The sequence below is a fragment of the Cibotium barometz genome, chromosome 19 (assembly GCF_041138505.1).
Source record: "Cibotium barometz isolate CiBa-2024 chromosome 19, ASM4113850v1, whole genome shotgun sequence".
NCBI lineage: Eukaryota > Viridiplantae > Streptophyta > Polypodiopsida > Cyatheales > Cibotiaceae > Cibotium > Cibotium barometz.
The window spans coordinates 38866466-38889862 of record NC_141064.1 but is presented as its reverse complement, the minus strand read 5'-3'; the positions used below and the strand labels follow the sequence as shown (position 1 = coordinate 38889862).

The 23397-nt window shown below is 43.5% G+C and overlaps 2 protein-coding genes across 17 annotated transcripts in view; one reads left to right on the top strand and one right to left on the bottom strand.

Moving 5' to 3' along the window:
* The window catches only part of LOC147628563 (uncharacterized), an 88859-nt gene extending 72276 nt beyond the window's left edge, over nucleotides 1-16583 (bottom strand). For 3 of the 16 annotated variants that reach the window (XR_015268134.1, XR_015268132.1, XM_086813755.1), the window contains exons 1-2: nucleotides 7833-11091; nucleotides 7582-7649 (exon numbers count right to left, since the gene is read on the bottom strand). Coding sequence is in view for 6 of the 16 variants with exons in the window: in XM_086813755.1 (XP_086669881.1) it covers nucleotides 7582-7649; nucleotides 7833-7897 (133 nt within the window). In the remaining 10 variants the exon portion in view is untranslated. Of the gene's footprint in view, nucleotides 1-5637; nucleotides 6696-7581; nucleotides 7650-7766; nucleotides 11092-11825; nucleotides 12982-13050; nucleotides 16204-16296 lie in introns of those variants that run through there. The other 13 variants (XR_015268140.1, XM_086813757.1, XM_086813753.1 and 10 more) reach the window with 13 other exon arrangements.
* A 5274-nt stretch (nucleotides 16584-21857) lies between these two features.
* On the top strand, nucleotides 21858-22996 carry LOC147628562 (uncharacterized). The gene is made up of 4 exons (XM_086813067.1): nucleotides 21858-21941; nucleotides 22195-22471; nucleotides 22571-22881; nucleotides 22976-22996. The coding sequence occupies exons 2-4, from the start codon at nucleotides 22294-22296 to the stop codon at nucleotides 22994-22996; spliced, it is 510 nt and encodes a 169-aa protein (XP_086669193.1). The 5' UTR covers nucleotides 21858-21941; nucleotides 22195-22293.
* Nucleotides 22997-23397: the final 401 nt, after the last annotated feature.

Below are 23397 nucleotides of genomic sequence, written 5' to 3'. Positions count from 1 at the left end.
TTTTTGGGATTTTGCATGTCCAATCATCAATTGAGCAGGTACAATCATCAATTGAGCAGGTACAGGTGCCAAATTGCTCAAATTTTGAGCAAAATTGGCAAAATTGGGTGACATTGGTCACATTCAGGATCAATTTGCAGGAAATTGGATGTCGAAATTCCGGGCTTTTGTGTATTTGTGCCATTGGGCATTCATACATGCTGTATGATGTGAGCAATCTCACATTCGGGCCAAAATTGCAGGAAATTGCAGTGCAAATCAAAGGGCTTTTGTGCCGATTGGGTTGATTTGCATGCAAGCACTCACAATTGATGCTTTGGGTAATGTGTTGATGCCTGTCAAGCACTCAATGTGCCTGTAAATCAAGGGGCTTTTATGTATTGGATGTATATGTGGACAAGGGAAGCATCGTGAAGACTCTGGATGCCTTCATGTGCGTTAATGTATCATGTATGATCAGAAATTGATCTTAAATCAAGGGGCTTTTCAAGATTTTATGCTTGTTGAGCTTGGCAAAGCAGCAAGCAAGACTTTTATGCCTTGAATCCTCAGAAATCAGCTTGCAGTCAAGGGGCTTTTGCCCAATTTCTGTTCGGGACTGTTGTATGCAGTGGTCGGGACTGTAAAAGTCTGATTTTCACTCATTTGGACAACCAGGAGAGCATTTATTGCTACTGTACTTGTTGGTACAGATTTGGTACAACTTTGTGCAAGTTTTGGCATTGTTGTACATTGATTTGAGTGAAGAAAAGGTTCATTTTCAGCTGCTGTACTTGCCGGTACAGATTTGGTACATCATTGGTGAGCACTTGGTACTGTTGTACAGTACTTTGGAAGGGCAACAGAGCACATTTAAGGTGCTGTCCTAAATCTGCAGCAACCAGATTTTGGTGATTTAATCACATACAGTGGGAGTAGAGTTGCATTTGTGCTTCCGCAGTGGGAGATAAACTTTGGGAGAACAACTGTGAGCACTTTGTGTGCTTTTTGGTGCAGTGTTTGCACATCTTGCAAGGAGTCAGGCATTGACTGTGACAGGTTGCATATTGTATGGCAACCACAGAGAGCTCTTCATTGCTTCACATCAAGAAGCTTGAAGGCTCACATAATTATGACATTTGGCAAACCCAGTGCTATAATGTGTTGCTCCAGAAAAAGCAGCACAAGCCTGTCAAAGAAAGGGGTGTAATGCCCGCTTCTCTTACTGCTGAAGAGTGGGAAGATATGGATGAGCTAGCAAGATCCACCATCATGTTATCTGTGTCAGACACTTTACTTTTCAGCATTCGTGAAGAGAAGACAGCTTGGGGAATGTGGCAAAGATTGCAGGACTTGTATGCCCAGCAAAGTGCCTCAAGCAAAGTGCATTGGTTGAAGAAACTCATAGGTCTTCAGATGAAGGAAGGGGCGTCTATGACAGTCCATCTAAATGAGTTTAATGGTATTGTCAGCCAGGTCATTAATCAAAAGTTGGCAATGGACGATGAGTTCAAAGCCACTTTTCTCTTATGCACTTTGCCATAGAGTTGGGACACATTCAGAACAGCCACTAGCAATTCTTTATGCTGTCATATGCAGATGTTGAGGGTGCACTCCTTCAAGAGGAGATGAACAGGAAAAACAACTCTGTTGGAAAGTCCAATGCAATGAATGCACGTGGGAGATCCCAGCAAAGGGGTAAAAGCCAAGAATGGGGAAGGAGCAAGTCCCGCTCCAAAAAGGACTCGGAATGCCATTATTGTGGCAAGAAGGGACACATCAAAAAGCAATGCTACAAATGGAAGAATGATCAAAAGGAAAAGGGCAAAGGAAAAGACAAAGACAAAGATGAAGCCAAAGGGCAAAAGTGGAGTCAAGATTGAAGAAGTCAATGTGTCACATGCAGGTGACAGTGAGGATGAAGTCCTATTCACGTCTTCACTTGATGCCCATTCACTTCTTACAGGAGATGGTCATGGTATGCACTCATGGATCATTGATTCAGGTGCCTCCTTTCATGTCACAGGTTGCAGAGACTTGTTTGTCAGGTATACTGCTGGCAATAAAGGAGTAGTTTATTTGGGTGACAACCATGCATGCAAGATTCTTGGCAGAGGTGATGTGAGGCTTGTGTTTTCAGATGGCTCACAGCTTATGCTCCATGATGTCAGGCATGTGCCTGAGATCAAGAAGAACCTGCTTTCTACTGGACAACTTGATGATGCTGATTATGTTACCACATTTGGTCGTGGAAAGTGGAAGATTAGTAAGGGCTCACTGGTTGTTGCCAAAGGCTCTAAGGTGGACACTCTTTACTTCATGCATGCAGGTGTTTGTCACCATGCTAATGTAAATGCAACCGAGCTGCCGAAAATCTCTATGTGGCATAGCCGGTTGGGACACATGAGTGTCAAAGGAATGGAGCAACTGTCTCGTTTTGGTTACTTGCCTTCTCTAAAGTTCTCAAGTTTTCAGTTTTGTGAGCATTGTATATATGGCAGGCAACTCCAGTGCCCCCACAAGAAAGCTCTTGGACAGAAAAATGCTCAGTTAGAGCTTGTGCATACAGATGTATGTGAGATGCCTCAGCTTTCTTTGGGAGGGGCAAAATATTTTGTCTTTTATAGATGATGCCACACGCAAGGTGTGGGTTTATTCTCTTCGTTTGAAGAGTGATACATTCTCAGTGTTTGAGAAGTTTGTTGCTCTTGTTGAGAATCAAACTGGCAAAACACTAAAGGCTTTGCATTCCGACAATGGTGGAGAGTATATGTCCAAACAGTTTCAGGACTTTTGTGATGCTAAAGGCATCAAGAGGGAGCTCTCTACTCCTTATGATCCTCCACAAAACGGGACAGCAGAGAGGATGACAGGACCATTCAGGAGAAGGTCCGTTCTATGTTGTCACATGCTGCATTACCTCATGGTTTTTGGGCTGAAGCTGTTATGACAGCCGTTCATCTTATAAACAGGTCACCTAACACGAGGCTTGGTGGGAAAGTGCCAGAAGAAGTATGGACAGGGAAGCCTCCGTCCTACAAGCACTTGAGAGTGTTTGGTTGCGTTGCGTACGTGCACATACGCAGGGAAATACGCACCAAACTTGATCCTAAGTCTCACAAATGCATATTCCTAAGATATGGTGACAGAGGTGAAATGGGGTATAGACTTTGGGATCCAGTGAATAGAAAGATTATACGCAGCAATGATGTCATTTTTAATGAAACATGCATGCATAAGGAGCCTGCAAGGCAACAGGAGCCTGACAGAGTCATCTTTGATGATGATGGACATCATGGACAACAACCAAGGGCTGTAAATCAGCCATTACAGCAGCAAAACCAGCCCTTAAATGGTGCTGAAAATGGTCCAAATGGACAGCCAGAGATGGCAGAAGATATCCCTATGGATATCCCACAGTTAGAGGAAATACCGGGCATGATATTTCAGCCTTATGGCATGGAACAGGAGCCACCAATAGGTGATATGCAGGCTGGACAGCAACCTGCAAATGATGGTCATTGGGTACGGAGGTCCACAAGACCCTCCAGAGCCCCTGACAGGTTTGTTCCAGGGGTTGACTACTTGATGCTCACTGACTGTGGGGAGCCCTCATGTTATAAGGAGGCTTTACAGAGGGCAGACAAGGCTCTTTGGGAGCGTGCTATGAAGTCAGAGATGGATTCTCTGCACAAAAATGGAACATGGAAGTTGGTGCATTTGCCTACAGGCAAGAAGGTTTTGCCATGCAAGTGGGTTTACAGGCTCAAAGTTGCACGTGATGCAAAGCCAAGATACAAAGCCAGGTTAGTGGCTAAGGGCTTCAAGCAGGAATATGGTGTGGACTTTGATGAGATCTTCTCTCCAGTGGTCAAAATGACCACACTTAGAGCTGTGTTAGCTTTGGTTGCTCATGATGATCTGGATTTGATCCAGATGGATGTGAAGACTGCTTTTCTTCACGGTGATCTCCATGAGGAGATATATATGCAACAACCAGAGGGTTATGCAGTAAATGGAAAGGAGAAGCTTGTATGCAAGCTGAAAAAGAGTCTTTATGGGCTCAAACAGGCACCAAGGGAATGGTATCATAAATTTGATACATTCATGAAATCCCAGGATTTCATGAGGAGTGACATAGATCACTGCTTATACACCAAGAAAGCTTTGGAGGGCAGTCTATTGATCCTCATCTTGTATGTTGATGATATGTTGATTGCCGGGAAATCTCGTAAAGAGATGGATGCCTTGAAGAAGAGACTGCACCAGACCTTTGATATGAAGGATTTGGGTGATGCAAATCACATTTTGGGTATGCGGATACTTCGGGACAGAAATCAGCATGTGTTGTATTTGTCTCGGAAGGAATACATTGGCAAAGTTTTGCAGAGGTTCAATATGGACGAGGGGAAGAAGACTAGTACTCCTTTGCCTCCATATGTGAAACTCAGTGCTATGGACAGCCCACAGTCAGATAGTGGTAGGGCTGATATGGCCAAGATTCCATATGCTTCAGCTTGTGGCAGTCTCATGTATGCCATGGTTGCTACCAGGCCGGACATTGCATTTGCAGTGGGAGTGGTTAGTAGATACATGGCCAACCCTGGCAAGAAGCATTGGGAAGCAGTGAAAGGTGTCATGAGATACCTGAAGGGCACACAAAATATGTGCATATGCTTTGGCAAACAGGATGCATTAGTGCATGGTTACACGGATTCGGATTATGCCGGTCATCTAGATAACCGGAAGTCTACTACCGGTTATGTGTTTACATTCACAGGAGGTGCTGTGTCATGGATATCCAAGATGCAGAAGTGCACAGCCTTATCTACTACAGAGGCCGAGTATATTGTAGCCACAGAGGCTTGCAAGGAGGCACTATGGATATCTCGGCTAGTGGTTGATTTGGGTTATACAGGGGATATTCCATTGTTGCATTGTGACAGTCAGAGTGCCATCCAGTTGGCAAAGAACCCTGTCTTTCATGCAAAGACGAAGCATGTGGATGTGAAGTATCACTTCATCAGAGAGGTGATAGAGAACAAGCAAATTCAGCTTGTTAATATTCATACGGATGACAACACGGCTGATCTGTTGACAAAGAGTTTGCCTCCGGAGCGGTTTGCTCATTGCAGACACTTGATGGGCATTGGATGAGGCCAGTTTCAGCCTTGATATGGCCTTGTATATTATCATGTACATGCTGATTTTTCTTTTCCTTTACTTAAGGGCACTTTGCCTTTAAGTGGGAGGTTGTTGGGGTAAAGGCACTATGCCCACCCTTATAGTGTGTACAAGCCCATAAGTTATAGTACATAGTACACTTAGTACTTTTAATGTACTAAGTGCACTATATGTACTAGTGCAATATACATGTGTGATAGGCGAGTCACACACTCATCTCATGAGTTGACTTATCCCCACAACTCTCTCTCTCTCTTCCTTCTCTCTGTGTGTTTGTCTCTCACATGAAACCCTAACCCTAATTCTACTCATCAACAACATCCACACTTTCAGAGGAGGTCATTGATCCATTAACTTTCAGAGGAGGTCATTGATCCATTAGGCGGAATCAAGTTGATTCCAAAGGCCACTCCATTGCCCCCTATCCCTGAAGAGCCAGAACAGCATGAACAACAGCCAGAGAAAGCCTTGAAAACACAACAAGCAGAAAATCCTGAAGAAGTAAAAGATTCAAGCGGCACAAAACTCCTCAAGGATGGTGAAGAAGGGGAAATCTTGGTAGTAAAGGATGAAGCTGGCCCGAGCGGTACTAAGCCCATCAAAGAAGAAGAAGAAGAAGAAGAAGAAGAGGATGATGAAGAAGAATACACTCTTTTGGGCTCAATCGCAAAAGTACAAAGGGAAATGCTATTTATTCAGGCATTTGCAGTGCAAGGCATGGAGATTTTAGCAGCACAAAGAGGTGAAAAGATAAATGAACTAGCCGATTAGGTGGCTGTCAAAGAAAGTCTTTTAGAAGCTGAATTTAAAAGGACACAAGACTTCATGGAAAGGCTAAACTCCATGAATATAAGAGCCATTGCAGCTGAGAAGGAAGTACACAACAAACAGCAGCAAATGAAAAGAATGCAAGTAGCACTAAAGGTGGCCAATGATCGTAGAAGCCAAGGAGAGGAGGCTTTGAATGGTCTCTTGGACAACCCACTAACTGCAGAGGGCCACGCTAGCACCTCTGATGAAGTTTTAAGAAAAGAGAATGACGAGCTCAGGCAAAGATTAAAGGCTGAAAGGATGCAAAGAAAGATTCTATCAGAAGCCCTTCTCTCCAAAGAAGCCTCCTTTGAAGCACGCATTAAAGCTCTGGAAAGCCAGCTTGAGGCTACAAGGAGTGTGGAGGCGGCTGCAACCACTGTGATGATGCCAGAAGCGCCTCTTGACACTGCCTTTATGGATACATCTGCTCAAGAGGACTTCCCTCAAATTGAAGACGCCGAAACAAGTAGAATAGAGGACATGGAGATTGAGACTGATGAATTAAAAGAGGTAGAGGCCAAACTAAAGGCAGAGATTGCAGCCAAAATGGAGCCTATCCTCAAAGAAAGCATGGAATGGGCGCAAAGAATACTTCACTCTGCAAATATATCTTACATGAAACTCGGCGATGCCACGAAGGATTACCATCGGCCGATGCTGCCATACCCTCTGCTTAAGCAAGAAGCACTTCTTTGTAAAAAATCACTGTTGTTGCCGAACTGCCCAATAGAAATGCTTCGAGGATATTAGCCAATGACTATGGAGCAATGGCAAGGAGCTGAAGTACTAAACAACCAGCCAAAGTGGCAGCTCTCCTGGTTTAGAAAGCAACCCCAGTTAAGGACATACTACCTTAAGGTGCCAAGGGAGTTGAGAATAGACCCTACTTTTTGCCCAGGGCGTTGACGCAGGACATGGGAGAGCTTCAACAAGCTTCAAAAAATACGGCCAACTTGGCTGGACTTCCCGCTGCTACTACCCCAGAGGACAATACAGAACCCACAAAAGCTTACATGCTCTTCTCATGCACCACAGCCATTGAACAATTCAAGGCGGTACCAGATCTCGCCTGCATGATGCTGGTCAAGATTGCCAAATTGATAGTGGTATGCATCGAGACTTTCCCAGAAGCAATTGAAGCAAAGGTATCTGCCCATTTTGGTTACGCTACCAAGTGTGGTGCACCGCCCTCTCTCTCTCTCTCTCTCTCTCTCTCTCTCTCTGCCCATAAGGAGTAGCCCATACAGCCTGCTCACAGGTGACAAGCTCATAGCCTTACCCTTCAAGCAATTGATAAGCAGCAAGCTGGTCTTCAAGCTGGTGATAAGCCGCAAGAGTTACAGTGTACTATGTAGCCTTCAACTCTCTAGCAATTGGGCAAGCAGCCGGACAACAAGCTCCATAGCCACCCTTGAGGCTCTGAGAGTCGGCCGACGAGCCTCGGCCCTCCAAGGACCAAGCTACACTTCTAAGTCAAGCTCTCTCTCTCTCTCTCTCTCTCCCCATAGATTGGCATACTAGTAACCATAGTACACACACTCAAGAGTCAACAGTAGTAAACATTTAAAACATTTAAATTAAAACTTAAACTTTACAGTGTCTTACTTCTATTACATACTGCATACACATTGTAAAAATTGAAATTTGAAACTTGTATGTAAACTTTGAAGTGCCTGTAAAAATTTAAAACAGCGTAGTATTAGTAATTACTCCATAGACCATAGTACCTAATACATACACACTAAAAAAATGTAAAACTGAAAACTTTGAGTACTGGCTATTCTACAAAATGGCAACAAATAGAATCTCTTGCTCCACTTGCACAACCTTGCCAGTATTCTTGACAATGTACAAACCTCATGTATTTCTTGTCAATGTACAAAACTGTCATGTAGTTAGCTGCGCTATGTACAAACCACATGTAGACATCCACTCCCAAAATATGCTGCTAGAGAAAATCCACCTGCACCAAAAACCTCTAATTGCAAACGGAAGATAAACGTGGCTATGTACAAACCACGTGTAGATAACTGCGCTATGTACAAACCACATGTAGATATCCACTCCCAAAATATGCTGCCAGAGAAAATCCATGTGAAAATTTCTCTGCACCAAAAACCTCCAAATGCAAACTGAAGATAAATGTGGCATCAAGTGCTGGAGGAAGGGAACACCGCAATACATGTCTTTGATGTAGAGCCACCAGCCACTAAGGAAGACTTACCACCTATCACCAAAGGCGGGTGGATCGGATTCTTTTGGCCGGGAATGGTCGCCTCCATTCCGTACCACTGCACAGCTCTCTCATGCTTATTCTGCGCAACAAAAGAAAAGCCACGGTTAGTAAAAGAGGTCAATTGAAAACAAAATTAGCAAATGACATACCAAAACAAGGAGAGATGACTTACATTCCTTTTGATGAATTCCCTGATAAGGAAAAAAGCAGTTCGCAGGACTGTTTCATACTTCTCACCGGCTGCTGCTTCCTTAAACTTCTTCTCCACATCTTGAAGCAAAAGAGCTACCTTTCCTAAAACTTCGTCCTTGAATACCTTGAGGTGAGGTTGCGGGAACTCCTCCTCTAATCCTTGCAGCTGTGCTAGAGGGGTTTATTATTGCGTCCACAAAAGCAATGTGAAGGGGTGTGACCCGAGATTGCGGTCAATTAAGTCCTTGGATTCTTCATCAGTCGCCCTTCTGGTGACGCAGCAAAGAGATTCCGCAAATTTCTGTAAGCTATAATATCATTGCGGAGATGTGAAGCAAAAGCATCATGATTCTTCACTTCAGCACCAAGCTTCTCCAAGAGGTTAATCAAGCTCGCTTCTGTTGATTCCAGCAAGGTGAAGCAATTTGCCAACAATTCAGCTTGTGTATCTGCCTCATCACTCGCCTTTTGCTCAAGTTGTTTCTGATTCGCCTCTTGCTCAAGTTGTTTCTGCAGGTACCCTATGAATTTGAGCAAGATTAGATAAGTAATGTGTTCTGCCTTCTCCGACTCAAAGGGCTTCTTTGCGTAAGGACCAATAAAATCCTTTTGTAAACTTTTAACTTGAGCTCTTAGGCAATGATCGAGCATAGCAAGCACAAAGCTGATGGCATCTCCTATGCATGCCACAAAGGAAGTCTGAAGCAAGTGGCAATAGAGGAGATACTCATCTCTGAGGGTGAAGAAATTCACTGTAGACCTTATTAGTTTGTCCGGTCTGAGATGGCTAAACTGCAAAGCCATATCCAGGTATGATGTTCTCCACAGAGGCCTTCTTGGGAGAAAGGTCCTCTAGGGAGGTTAACCTCAGGCAGAGGTTAGGATGGTTCTGCTTTAGGGCAATTGCCTCTCGTACATTGATGGACTGGGGAGAGAGCGAAACGAAGTGCAGAAGAAGATCCAGCTGGACAACTTGGCTTCAAGCGCTTTGCAGCGGGTGGAGAAGAGCGTTCCATTGACAAGCTAGAGAAAACACAGAAGACGATGCAGACAAGCCACAGCAAAAGAAGAAGAAGAAGAAGTTAAAAAGCACTAAAACGCAACACGGTTGGTTTTAGTTCTAGCTTATATTTCTCTCTTTAACTCCAAAAGCACACAATCTCTCTCTAAACATAAAGCACTTTAATTAAAGAGTAAGATTTTCTTTAAACGAGTCGCCAACTGTTAATCACGGCCGCGACGCGGCCGAACATGGCGGCTATTTATCGTCGCCTACGATGGCAATAAGATACATATTATTAAATAAATGTATATGTCTAAAAATATACTTAAATACAATCGTGCATATATTTTTTTTATGCGAAAACAACATACAATTTAATATAATTCCGAATTGCAATAAGAACAATATATAATTTTGTTAGTATATATATATCATTGGCCAGGTCCGATCAATTGCAGTCGTTGGTCCTATTGTAATTTGTACATGAATTGCAGCAAGTCTGTGGGATGTCATCCAAGTTTACTTCTAGGCACACTTGGGAGTAAACTAGACTTGATTTAGGCTTTTTATGTTCTGGCATATGGATTTAGGGAGGTTACACACCGCCATTTCATTTTGGGCGCACGTCCAAAACATGGCGGCCAAAATGAAATGGCGGGTGGGTATAGGGGATGGAAGTTTACGGACTGCCATCTTCAAAAAATGATTTAAAAACCTTGAAATGTAATGGCCCGCCATTTAATTGCTAGAATACAATTTAAAAGCTCCAATTTGATTGGACGCCATATGTTTTAATGGTTTGGGCAGCCAAGACATGCCGTCCAAATGCAGAGACGTTTTGGCGCTCAGTCAGCTGCCACGGAGGATTGGCTTGCAGTCTCGTTTTGGTAGTGTGTAGCTAAAACGCTGGGTCGTTTCGGGGTGAAACTTCACTTTTCGCGGCGGTGAAACGTTTCATTGTGATGCTACGAGTCAGATGAATCAAATCTCCTGCAAGTATCCCTCCGAAAATCCGAACAATTAGTGAAATTAGCGAGGGTCTCTTCTCCTTGCTTTCTCACGGATGCACAAATGGACACTCAATCCAATCATGGCTTCTTCACAGCATACATATGTGCACTTTAAACTCGTACATCCTGAACTCATCAGCGGAGAAGCTGTGTTCTTCGTGATTAGAAGGTAGAAACCTCCAAAATGAGCTACCCCTTGCAGGAGAATTGCAATTCAGAAGTTAATGTAGCCTTCAACTCTCTAATAATTGGGCAAGCAGCCGGACAACAAGCTCCATAGCCACCCTTGAGACTCTGAGAGTCGGCCGACGAGCCTCGGCCCTCCAAGGACCAAGCTACACTTCTAAGTCAAGCTCTCTCTCTCTCTCTTTCTCTCTCTCTCTCTCTCTCTCCCCATAGATTGGCATACTAGTAACCATAGTACACACACTCAAGAGTCAACAGTAGTAAACATTTAAAACATTTAAATTAAAACTTAAACTTTAGAGTGTCTTACTTCTATTACATACTGCGTTTTAATGCTTTTTAACTTCTTCTTCTTCTTCTTTTGCTGTGGCTTGTCTGCATCGTCTTCTGTGTTTTCTCTGGCTTGTCAATGGAACGCTCTTCTCCACCCGCTGCAAAGTGCTTGAAGCCAAGTTGTCCAGCTGGATCTTCTTCTGCACTTCGTTTCGCTCTCTCTCCCCAGTCCATCAATGTACGAGAGGCAATTGCCCTAAAGCAGAACCATCCTAATCTCTGCCTAAGGTTAACCTCCCTAGAGGACCTTTCTCCTGTTCTTCACCTCAGAGATGAGTATCTCCTCTATTGCCACTTGCTTCAGACTTCCTTTGTGGCATGCATAGGAGATGCCATCAGCTTTGTGCTTGCTATGCTCGATCATTGCCTAAGAGCTCAAGTTAAAAGTTTGCAAAAGGATTTTACTGGTCCTTACGCAAAGAAGCCCTTTGACTCGGAGAAGGCAGAACACATTACTTATCTAATCTTGCTCAAATTCATAGGGTACCTGCAGAAACAACTTGAGCAAGAGGCGAATCAGAAACAACTTGAGCAAAAGGCGAGTGATGAGGCAGATACACAGGCTGAATCGTTGGCAAATTGCTTCACCTTGCTGGAATCAACAGAAGCGAGCTTGATTAACCTCTTGGAGAAGCTTGGTGCTGAAGTGAAGAATCATGATGCTTTTGCTTCAGATCTCCGCAATGATATTATTGCTTACAGAAATTTGCGGAATCTCTTTGCTGCGTCACCAGTGGGGCGACTGATGAAGAATCCAAAGACTTGATTGACCGCAATCTTGATCACACCCCTTCACATTGCTTCTGTGGACGCAATAATAAACCCCTCTAGCACAGCTGCAAGGATTAGAGGAGGAGTTCCCGCAACCTCACCTCAAGGTATTCAAGGACAAAGTTTTAGGAAAGGTAGCTCTTTTGCTTCAAGATGTGGAGAAGAAGCCGTGTTGTTCCACCGTGTTGGACTCAAGGGTTATTACGATCTGCCGCCTTGGGGCATAGATATCCAGAGAAGCTACGAACTTATGACGTCCATCAATGAGGATGGAGCGGCAGAGATTACGCATCTCTTGGAGGGATAGAGGCAATCTACATTTCTGTGGGTGGTAGGGCAAACAAATACGTTCAAAGATCTAGTGCTGAGGAAGTCTCAGTACCTCTCAGGCTGTACACTCAGCTCTTCAGCCTCACAAAGCCTCCAAGATACACACAACCGAATACTCCGATAGCCCACTTCTTTTGAAGGCCTACACAAGCAAAATCACACGACCAGGAAATTTTGCAAGGCAGATCTTGAATGATATGGTGGGGCATGCTAAGACAAAGAATGCACAAGAGACACCTTACCTTGGAGCGGGCATGATGCTCACAAGGATCGCCCTCCACGAGTTGGGTATGATTGATGATCTACCGCCACCTCTGGCTCAGAGAGCGGCAATTGGCAGAGCTTGGTCGCCTCAAGAGTCTGCTTGAACTGCGCCTACAAAGCGCATAAGCCGCAGAAAGCAGATTATTTTTGAAGAAGAGTCTGATGATGAAGAGGGGGCAAACTCAGTGAGCAAGGAAAAGCCACGGGAGACAAATCAAGAGAGAATCCTGAAGAAGAAGATTGCCCACAGATTTCTAAAGCCCGACATAAGTTTGAAGCGGACAGGTCAGGTAGTGAGTGTATCAAAGAGAAGAAGAAGGAAAGGAAAAGAAGAGATGCCGAGGAAGGCATTCTGGAACAAACAACTGCACTTCCTGAGCGCCTTTCTAAAAATGCTGAAGATTTAAAGACAACGAAAGCCTGCAAGGAATGGATGGAAGAATTGGGTGAACAAGTACATCATGAGAATCTCCTGCAAAAGAAGGCTAAGGAACTGCTGCATGAGGCTTTAAAGACACATCCGGGATTGAAGAAAAAGACGGACAAGCGTAAGGTTCGTGAGGAGGATCCAACACTCGCAGAAATGGGCTAAAGATTAAAGACAATCATAGGAGGAGAGCAGGAAAATCTTGATGACCAACAGGCGGGAAAGGAGCGGAAAATAGAGCAAGAGCAAGAGCCTCCATTGCCTCCATCCTCAAAGGCCCCCATGACCTCCTCCGTCTCCACCAAGCAAGAGCCTACATTGCCTCCATCCTCCAAGGCCCCCATGACCTCCTCCTTCTCCACCACCCACCAATGTTCCTGCTCCTACTGAAACTGAGAAGGGACAAGAAGCGGAACAAATATTGGTGCCATCACCTCCTCTGCCTCAACTAACACCTTCTGAAGAAGCCTCCAACATTCCAATTTTTGAAATTGAAGTGTTAGGAAATAATGGGGCAGAGCTGGTAATGGTTAAAGTTGCAAGAAACGGAATGACTGTGGATCCAGAAGGACAGTCAAAGGCTGAAGAAGTTGTTGTAATAGCCACATAAGCAGAAGCAGAAAAGGTGATTACTTTTCACAGAATCACCAAGCCCTCAACAACATCCACACTTTCAGAGGAGGTCATTGATCCATTAACTTTCAGAGGAGGTCATTGATCCATTAGGCGGAATCAAGTTGATTCCAAAGGCCACTCCATTGCCCCCTATCCCTGAAGAGCCAGAACAGCATGAACAACAGCCAGAGAAAGCCTTGAAAACACAACAAGCAGAAAATCCTGAAGAAGTAAAAGATTCAAGCGGCACAAAACTCCTCAAGGATGGTGAAGAAGGGGAAATCTTGGTAGTAAAGGATGAAGCTGGCCCGAGCGGTACTAAGCGCATCAAAGAAGAAGAAGAAGAAGAAGAAGAAGAGGATGATGAAGAAGAATACACTCTTTTGGGCTCAATCGCAAAAGTACAAAGGGAAATGCTATTTATTCAGGCATTTGCAGTGCAAGGCATGGAGATTTTAGCAGTACAAAGAGGTGAAAAGATAAATGAACTAGCCGATTAGGTGGCTGTCAAAGAAAGTCTTTTAGAAGCTGAATTTAAAAGGACACAAGACTTCATGGAAAGGCTAAACTCCATGAATATAAGAGCCATTGCAGCTGAGAAGGAAGTACACAACAAACAGCAGCAAATGAAAAGAATGCAAGTAGCACTAAAGGTGGCCAATGATCGTAGAAGCCAAGGAGAGGAGGCTTTGAATGGTCTCTTGGACAACCCACTAACTGCAGAGGGCCACGCTAGCACCTCTGATGAAGTTTTAAGAAAAGAGAATGACGAGCTCAGGCAAAGATTAAAGGCTGAAAGGATGCAAAGAAAGAGTCTATCAGAAGCCCTTCTCTCCAAAGAAGCCTCCTTTGAAGCACGCATTAAAGCTCTGGAAAGCCAGGCTACAAGAGGACTTCCCTCAAATTGAAGACGCCGAAACAAGTAGAATAGAGGACATGGAGATTGAGACTGATGAATTAAAAGAGGTAGAGGCCAAACTAAAGGCAGAGATTGCAGCCAAAATGGAGCCTATCCTCAAAGAAAGCATGGAATGGGAGCAAAGAATACTTCACTCTGCACCAAGAAGCACTTCTTTGTAAAAGATCACTGTTGTTGCCAAACTGCCCAATAGAAATGCTTCGAGGATATTAGCCAATGACTATGGAGCAATGGCAAGGGGCTGAAGTACTAAACAACCAGCCAAAGTGGCAGCTCTCCTGGTTTAGAAAGCAACCCCAGTTAAGGACATACTACCTTAAGGTGCCAAGGGAGTTGAGAATAGACCCTACTTTTTGCCCAGGGCGTTGACGCAGGACATGGGAGAGCTTCAACAAGCTTCAAAAAATACGGCCAACTTGGCTGGACTTCCCGCTGCTACTACCCCAGAGGACAATACAGAACCCACAAAAGCTTACATGCTCTTCTCATGCACCACAGCCATTGAACAATTCAAGGCGGTACCAGATCTCGCCTGCATGATGCTGGTCAAGATTGCCAAATTGATAGTGGTATGCATCGAGACTTTCCCAGAAGCAATTGAAGCAAAGGTTTCTGCCCATTTTGGTCACGCTAGCAAGTGTGATGTGCACCGCCCTCTCTCTCTCTCTCTCTCTCTCTCTCTCTCAGCCCATAAGGAGTAGCCCATACAGCCTGCTCACAGGTGACAAGCTCATAGCATTACCCTTCAAGCAATTGATAAGCAGCAAGCTGGTCTTCAAGCTGGTGATAAGCCGCAAGAGTTACAGTGTACTATGTAGCCTTCAACTCTCTAGCAACTGGGCAAGCAGCCGGACAACAAGCTCCATAGCCAGCCTTGAGACTCTGAGAGTCGGCCGACGAGCCTCGGCCCTCCAAGGACCAAGCTACACTTCTAAGTCAAGCTCTCTCTCTCTCTCTCTCTCTCTCTCTCCAAAATGCTTTTTAACTTCTTCTTCTTCTTCTTTTGCTGTGGCTTGTCTGCATCGTCTTCTGTGTTTTCTCTGGCTTATCAATGGAACGCTCTTCTCCACCCGCTGCAAAGCGCTTGAAGCCAAGTTGTCCAGCTGGATCTTCTTCTGCACTTCGTTTCGCTCTCTGGCATACTAGTAACCATAGTACACACACTCAAGAGTCAACAGTAGTAAACATTTAAAACATTTAAATTAAAACTTAAACTTTAGAGTGTCTTACTTCTATTACATACTGCATACACATTGTAAAAATTGAAATTTGAAACCTGTATGTAAACTTTGAAGTGCCTGTAAAAATTTAAAACAGCGAAGTATTAGTAATTACTCCATAGACCATAGCACCTAATACATAAACACTATAAAAAATGTAAAACAGAAAACTTTGAGTACTGGCTATTCTACAAAATGGCAACAAATAGTATCTCTTGATCCACTTGCACAACCTTGCCAGTATTCTTGTCAATGTACAAACCTCATGTATTTCTTGTCAATGTACAAAACTGTCATGTAGATAGCTGCGCTATGTACAAACCACATGTAGATATCCACTCCCAAAATATGCTGCTAGAGAAAATCCACGTGCACCAAAAACCTCTAAATGCAAACTGAAGATAAACGTGGCTATGTACAAACCACATGTAGATAACTGCGCTATGTACAAACCACATGTAGATATCCACTCCCAAAATATGCTGCCAGAGCAAATCCATGTGAAAATTTCTCTGCACCAAAAACCTCCAAATGCAAACTGAAGATAAATGTGGCATCAAGTGCTGGAGGAAGGGAACACCGCAATACATGTCTTTGATGTAGAGCCACCAGCCACTAAGGAAGACTTACCACCTATCACCAAAGGCGGGTGGATCGGATTCTTTTGGCCGGGAATGGTCGCCTCCATTCTGTACCACTGCACAGCTCTCTCGTGCTTATTCTGCGCAACAAAAGAAAGGCCACGGTTAGTAAAAGAGGTCAATTGAAAACAAAATTAGCAAATGACATACCAAAACAAGGAGAGATGACTTACATTCCTTTTGATGAATTCCCTGATAAGGAAAAAAGCAGTTCGCAGGACTGTTTCATACTTCTCACCGGCTGTTCCTTGAGCTTCTTCTCCACATCTTGAAGGAAAAGCGCTACCTTTCCTAAAACTATTAAATAAATGTAAATGTCTAAAAATATACTTAAATACAATCGTGCATATATTTTTTTATACGAAAACAACATACAATTTAATATAATTTCGAATTGCAATAAGAACAATATATAATTTTGTTAGTATATATATATCTTTGGCCGGTCCGATCGATTGCAGTCGTTGGTCCTATTGTAATTTGTACATGAATTGCAGCAAGTCTGTGGGATGTCATCCAAGTTTTACTTCTAGGCACACTTGGGAGTAAACTAGACTTGATTTAGGCTTTTTATGTTCTGGCATATGGATTTAGGGAGGTTACACACCGCCATTTCATTTTGGGCGCACGTCCAAAACATGGTGGCCCAAATGAAATGACGGGTGGGTATAGGTTACGGACCGCCATCTTCAAAAAATGATTTAAAAACCTTGAAATGTAATGGCCCGCCATTTAATTGCTAGAATATAATTAAAAAGCTTGAAATGTAATGGTCCGCCATTTAATTGCTAGAATACAATTTAAAAGCTTCAATTTGATTGGACGCCATATGTTTTAATGGTTTGGGCAGCCAAGACATGCCGTCCAAATGCAAAGACGTTTTGGCGCTGAGTCAGTTGCCACGGAGGATTGGCTTGCAGTCCCGTTTTGGTAGTGTGTAACTAAAACGCTGCCCATTTCCAACGTGGGCAACGTTTATTGGTTTTTTTTTTTAAAAGTTGGCAGGCGCTGGCTCGGTGTGTAACCGGCCTTATTAAAATATTTGGATAAATTTTTTGACCTACATCTAGGAAGGAACACACGCCTTAGTCGGTAAACAGTTTTAAGGGTTAGAAACATCCATTTCTTGAGACAAAATGACCTGGAAAATGAGTAATGTACTTGTAACGGGGAAACGCGGTTCCAAGGCTGGAAACGATCGTTTCTTGTGACTATGACACACAAAGATGATCTTGCATCTTAGCAACACTATATATAGTCCTTTTGACAGAGAGTTCTACCCCCACTATTGGGCATTGATGACGTTAGTGGGGATGTCGTAGTATCTAGTCCATACTATGCATAATGAAGTTGATAGTTATATAGTCTTGTGGTTGAGTACCATGAGTATATAATATGCACGTTCCTAAAAGGTGAATTTGGGCATGTTCCTGGATTCATGTAGGTGTATATATAGTCCTTTGGGAAAGAGAATTGTTGTCGAAGCATTTATTTGGTTTTATTATTGCATCTAATGGACAATGCTATTCTTTCTTTATAATGGCCTTTTGGTAGTGTTGCACCAAGAGATTAGAGAAACAAGTAATAAACTTGCATCATAACAAATGGGCTTTAGTTACAACACGAGTTGGCTTGAGCATAATACATAGCATGATGCCACCTTGCCTATACACATGGCATCTAATTGACTTTTGTCTTCACATCAAATACACGTGTCCGAATGCTACACCCTTTTCACTTTACATGCCCCACAACTAAGACCCGACTCCCATTCAATTGTCGATGTCTATTTCAACACTCTTCGTCACTAACAATCTCAGAAAAGTTCTTGAATTAAACCTTATTTCCATCACTTCTACCCTCTGAGCAAAGCTAGACAATAATTTCACAAAATAGCGATTGAAGTAGTCTATACTCTCTTGGATGCATATTACATGAGAGTTTATGGAGCTTGGGCATAGTTACAAGGCTTTTTATTATTGGTTACATGAGAGCGATGCATCGAAAGGACAACCTTTTGAAAGGTTGATCCTTTATGTCTAGTTTGTAGAATATTGTCATTACACTGGGGAATTGGTGGTGGTTGATGAAGCGGCGGTCATTACATTGTGGAAGCTGTGGTTGCTGAAACGTTTCATCGATCAATATACATCGAAACGCGGGATTGAAACGCTGATACATAAAAGTTTATTTTTTCTTTAGCGTACTAAAAGATATATGATCACTCTCATCACAATCATATAACCATTATTTATGACCCATCAAGCTATTTGAATTTAACAGAAATGTGTATAGAAACAAGGCATCTCAATCGAGATTTCAGAAACAGTGTTGTAATTGAAAAAGAAATTGAAACGGTTTCATAGTTACCAAAATGTGTTTCATGGTGATCATGTTGATGACACTTATGTTGGTGTTGTTCTCATTGGAGCCAAGCATGGTCACCATGAAACGCGTTTCGACAGGGGTGAAACCTTGAAACTCCTGAAACGTTTCGAGGTTTCATGAAACACCATATTGAACCTTGGCCTACTAATTTACCCTACAAACTCAAATTTATTCAAATTTAGGCGTTTCGGTTGATACTTGTCTAGAGGTGAAACGTTTCGGGGTGAAACTTCACATTTTAGCGTCAGGGCTAAAATGTTTCATGGTGACGCTGGAGCCAAGTGAGTTGTGCTGCACCTTGAAGCTCTTTATGAAACACATTTTTTCTACATTGCAATTTTTTTCAGATGTGTTATGCCCATGGGTAAATATTTTGGCATGGTCTCATGGCAAAACAAGGGAGTGTCTATTGCCTTACACAGAAGGGATGGGGGAAAGGTAGATGTAAGTGGAAACCCTCAATTGCTGAGAGTCTTACCCAAGTGCAAAATGATACCCTTCCTCAATTTAAAAACATATGCCTTCATGCACAAATATTTCTTTCCCTTGGAAATTTCTCAGTTTGCGATTTCTCTTTTTCCACTGGCTTTTAAAAAGTGGTTATATCCCTTTTACAATAATAATTAGCTTGTGCTTTGAAGTGTTTAAAGAAGCAACCAAACCATCCTTATGTGCCTGCTGCAAGGTAGACAAGCTCAAGTGGCCAAAACGGGCATGCCACGAAACTCCTTTTGCAAGCTTTGAAACTGAAGCAGTGAACTTATAAAGCCCACCTCCCTGAACACCGTGAGCGAGGACTGCTCCCGAAGCTGTGTCTCGGATAGTGACAGAGTCACGATCAAACTCAACCGACGCACCCTGCTTGGTGAGAGAGTTGACTGACAAGAGGTTAAAACTAAATCTGAAACATAGAGAACATTGGAAAAATATCTCTTGTTGTTGTTAGTACAGAAAACAGGGATAATTCCCGCAGCTCGGACGAGAATGGGTTGAACCGGGGTCCGCCGGCGTCGACGTTGATCTCACCTGGTCGCTTGAAGAAGTTGGCAAACCAATCATGATGATGTGTCATGTGAGAGGTTGCACCATTGTCGATGAGCCAAGTGCATGACTCGGAAGTGAAAAATGTAGTATCGCCGGCCTCAATAGAGATGTAGAGATCGCCCTTCAAGACAATTACTGTGGAGGTGGACTCCGACTCCTTGGAACTCTTGGAAGAGTCCCCTTTGTCCTTTCTTACCCTGCTTCTTGTTCGGGCCCTTCTTGGGAGCCATGGGGGAGTTAGCACTACCAGGGGTAGTGGGAGAAGAAGCTCGGCCATCAACCTGCATAACCATGGGGAGCAAAGTAATAGGCTGAGCCCTATGAGAAGGACATCAATGCATAGGGAGTTAGGGCTCAGCCTTTCTTACCCTGCTTCTTGTTCGGGCCCTTCTTGGCAGCCATGGGGGAGTTAGCACTACCAGGGGTAGTGGGAGAAGAAGCTCGGCCATCAACCTGTATAACCATGGGGAGCAAAGTAATAGGCTGAGCCCTATGAGAACACCCCAAAAGCAGAGGGCGAGTGGTTGCCGGGGCTCCACCTTGTTCACTACCACTGCTAGGCGACCCTCCCAGGCATGTACCTTTGCAGCCTGTTTTGGCTGCGTTTCTCTCTACAGCGTCTCTTTAACTGCTCCTCCCCTTCCAGTGCCCGAAAAGCCACTTCTTCTTAAGGTTTTTGGTGTTTCTTTGCCTCTACAAGCTGCTGCCCACCAAGCACACCCTCGGACGTCTTGTCCCGGTAACTTCTCTCGTCCTCTGTTTTTGGGGTGTGTACTTCCCCAGGTACTTTTTCTGTGGACAGCAGCGTTTTGCTTCTCTGCCACTACCATGACTGCTAGGCAACCCTCCCAGGCATATATCTTTGCTGTTTTTTGCTGATTCTCAGCCTGTTTTGGCTGTGTTTCTCTCTACAGCGTCTCTTTACTTGCTCCTCCCCTTCCGCCGGTGACCGAAAAGCCCTTTTGGTGTTTCTTTGCCTCTACAAGCTGCTGCCCACCACTGTTGGACAGCACACCCTCTTGTCCCGGCAACGGCTCGAACTACATATCGGGTTGCTGGCTGATGTGGCGCCTACGTGGCACATCAGCCACGCTGGCAGTCAACAGCCGACAGCCCGTTTTCCGCCCGAGGTTTTTTCACCCGCCGAGCCACCGGTTGCATGGGATTACTAGCGTGAAATGCATGGAATTAAATCTTCCTAAAATAGAAGCGCCAAATTTGCATGCGGCGCTGTTGGAGCAGAAGGGGAAACCACACGATTTTCATTTTGAATCTGCGTCTCGCTCGACCGCGAGGGGAGCTCGTCCTTCATTCCTGCTGCAAGCGTGAGCGTGCTGCTGCTGCACTGTTGAATCGAACACACGTGCTGCTGTGCTGCTCGCTCGACCACGTGTGGAGCGAGTTCTGCTGCGTGGAGCCCTGCTGCGCTGTTGGAGGAGAACTTGAACGTGCTGTTGCTGTTGCGTGGAGCCCTGCCAGGTAGCCATAACTACACACATCTCCTTTCTTGCTGCTGCTACGCTGTTGGAGGAGAACCTGAACGTGCTGCTGCTGCTGATGGGAGCCTTGCCAGGTAGCCATAACTACACGCATCTCCTTTCTTGTTGCTGCTGCTGCTGCTACGTGGAGCCCTGCCAAGTAGCCATAACTACACGGCTCTCCTTTCTTTCAGCCCCCTACTCTTGTCATGCACTACTCTAATTAAAAAAATAACTTTAATTAAAAAATAACTTTAATCAAGCATACATGCACTACTCTGATTTGCGTAGCAGCAAGTTATACAAGCCAGAGAGGGTTTTATGTACATAGTTCATACCCATTACACCTTTTTTTGGGTACCTCATCTTCTTCCAAAATCAAGCTTTCACCATGTGGTGTAACTGAGGAATCTTTGGCTGCTATTGTGTATGCATGCATGTATGTATTAATTTAGAGGAAAGTATTGTGTATGCATGCATGTATGCTTAATAAAAGTTATTTTTTAATTAAAGTTATCTTGATGCATGCATGCTTAAAGAATCTTTAACATTTAAATAGGCTAGAGAAAAGTATTGTGTGTGTGTGTGTGTGTGTAATGTCTCATTCTATGTCTGTGTGTGTATGTAACAAAAAGAAACTATTGATAATACAACAATGCATACAAGCTTAATGAAACTTTAACATTTACAGAAAAGTATTGTGTGTGTATGTAATGTAGCATAAATGGCAACTTATATCATTTCAAGCACCATAAACAATGTGAACTCTCCATCCGTGTTGGGAGCTTCAGAGACGCCAATTACTGCACCTAATGTTACCGAAGCGAGAGGGTACTCCTCCAGTGGGAATAGACGTGCCGACATTTAAGAAGCCCACCAATTTCTTTGTGCGACGCGAAACGGATGAGGTGTGCTTTGAAGCTCTTGCATGTATTTAGAAGTTTTTAGTCTTTAGTCTAATGATTTTCAATATGTTTGAAAGCTTGCGGGTTGCCTTAATTTTGTTCCTTTGCATGTTCAATCAATGTATTCACATGCTCTTATTGTTTGCTCATAATACTCATGTCAAACTCATGTACAATCAATGATGTTTCTTCAAGATATTCATTTGCTTGGACGTATATATGCATGATTGTACTTATTATGCCTTTATGCGTGCAGTTCGTTGAGCATGTTCATGAGGGGGCAAATATTCGACAATTTTTTTGTAAGATTGTTGATTGTCACCATGCAAGGAAACCTTTTCCCTCTAAAGTGCATATGGAGGCACATCTTCTCAACTGCCATGACATACGTCTTGAAATACCAGACGTACGTAAGGTAACGAAGAAGATGAGGCTCTCTAAAATGCCTGGCCGTGTAGAAGAAGTTTTAAAGCACGAGGCTAGCTACATGCGTCGAGCCAACGAGGGGAAGTTTGGTTGCTCCAAAAGAGAAGGTATGGGATCATCATGTGTAGCATGATTGTTAAGCTAACACATTTATATTGGGTTATATCAAAACTAATTGGTCATGGATGACATGACCAATTTTGCAGGTTGCTATGAGCAACCCATTGACCTCTGCACCCCAACACCCAAGAAAGCAAGTGAAGGTGAGGAGGAAGAAAATGGAGACGTGGAGGATTCAATTGAAGGTGAGGAGGAAGAAAATGTAGACGTGGAGGATACAATTGAAGGTGAGGAGGAAGAAAATATAGACGTGGAGGATATAATTGAAGGTGAGGAGAAAGAAAATCTAAACGTGGTGGATACAATTGAAGGTGAGGAGGAGGATACAATTGAAGGTAAGGAGGCCCCCGATGTTGCAAATGCAGATGTTGACAATACGCATGACATGAGCACACAGGTGATACGTAATGATAGGTTTTGTTTTAGAGCTTAAGCTAGCATTTGTTGATGGTGATGAATTGAATTGACGCTTTATTTTTTGTTTGTAACAGGTCGAAGAGAGTGAGTCTTAGGAAACGCATGTTCATGGAGTGAAACAACATGCTCCCCTTCGACGTTCTTCGTGTTTGATGGCCAAGAACAACAAAGCTTAGCGATATTGTTTTTGGATTTAGTCATGTCAAAGCCTATGTAGCTTCTTTTATGTCCCCTTTTTTGTGTGAGTTTACATACACTCTATGTAATAGCCATTGTGGGCAAAAACACTATCATTTTTAATATGGTACATTTGGAATGGTTTCATGACATTCAGCCTCTCTCTCATGTTGTTTTAAATGAAGCTCTTTCTTACAGACATGTTGAATGTTGAATGTTCTTTCAAATGAATGTAGCATTTTGTACACGCTTATACACGCTATACACGCTATTGCAAAGCTCTGTTGAAATTCAACCTTTCTCTCTCTCTCTCTCTCTC

What these genes read in the sequence shown, in the direction of transcription:
- LOC147628562 (XM_086813067.1), top strand. Translation starts at nt 22,294, where the DNA reads ATGGAGGCACATCTTCTCAACTGCCATGACATACGTCTTGAAATACCA. An exon ending in TGGTTGCTCCAAAAGAGAAG is followed by an intron (nt 22,472 to 22,570) that starts GTATGGGATCAT and finishes CCAATTTTGCAG; the next exon opens with GTTGCTATGAGCAACCCATT. An exon ending in CGCATGACATGAGCACACAG is followed by an intron (nt 22,882 to 22,975) that starts GTGATACGTAAT and finishes TGTTTGTAACAG; the next exon opens with GTCGAAGAGAGTGAGTCTTA.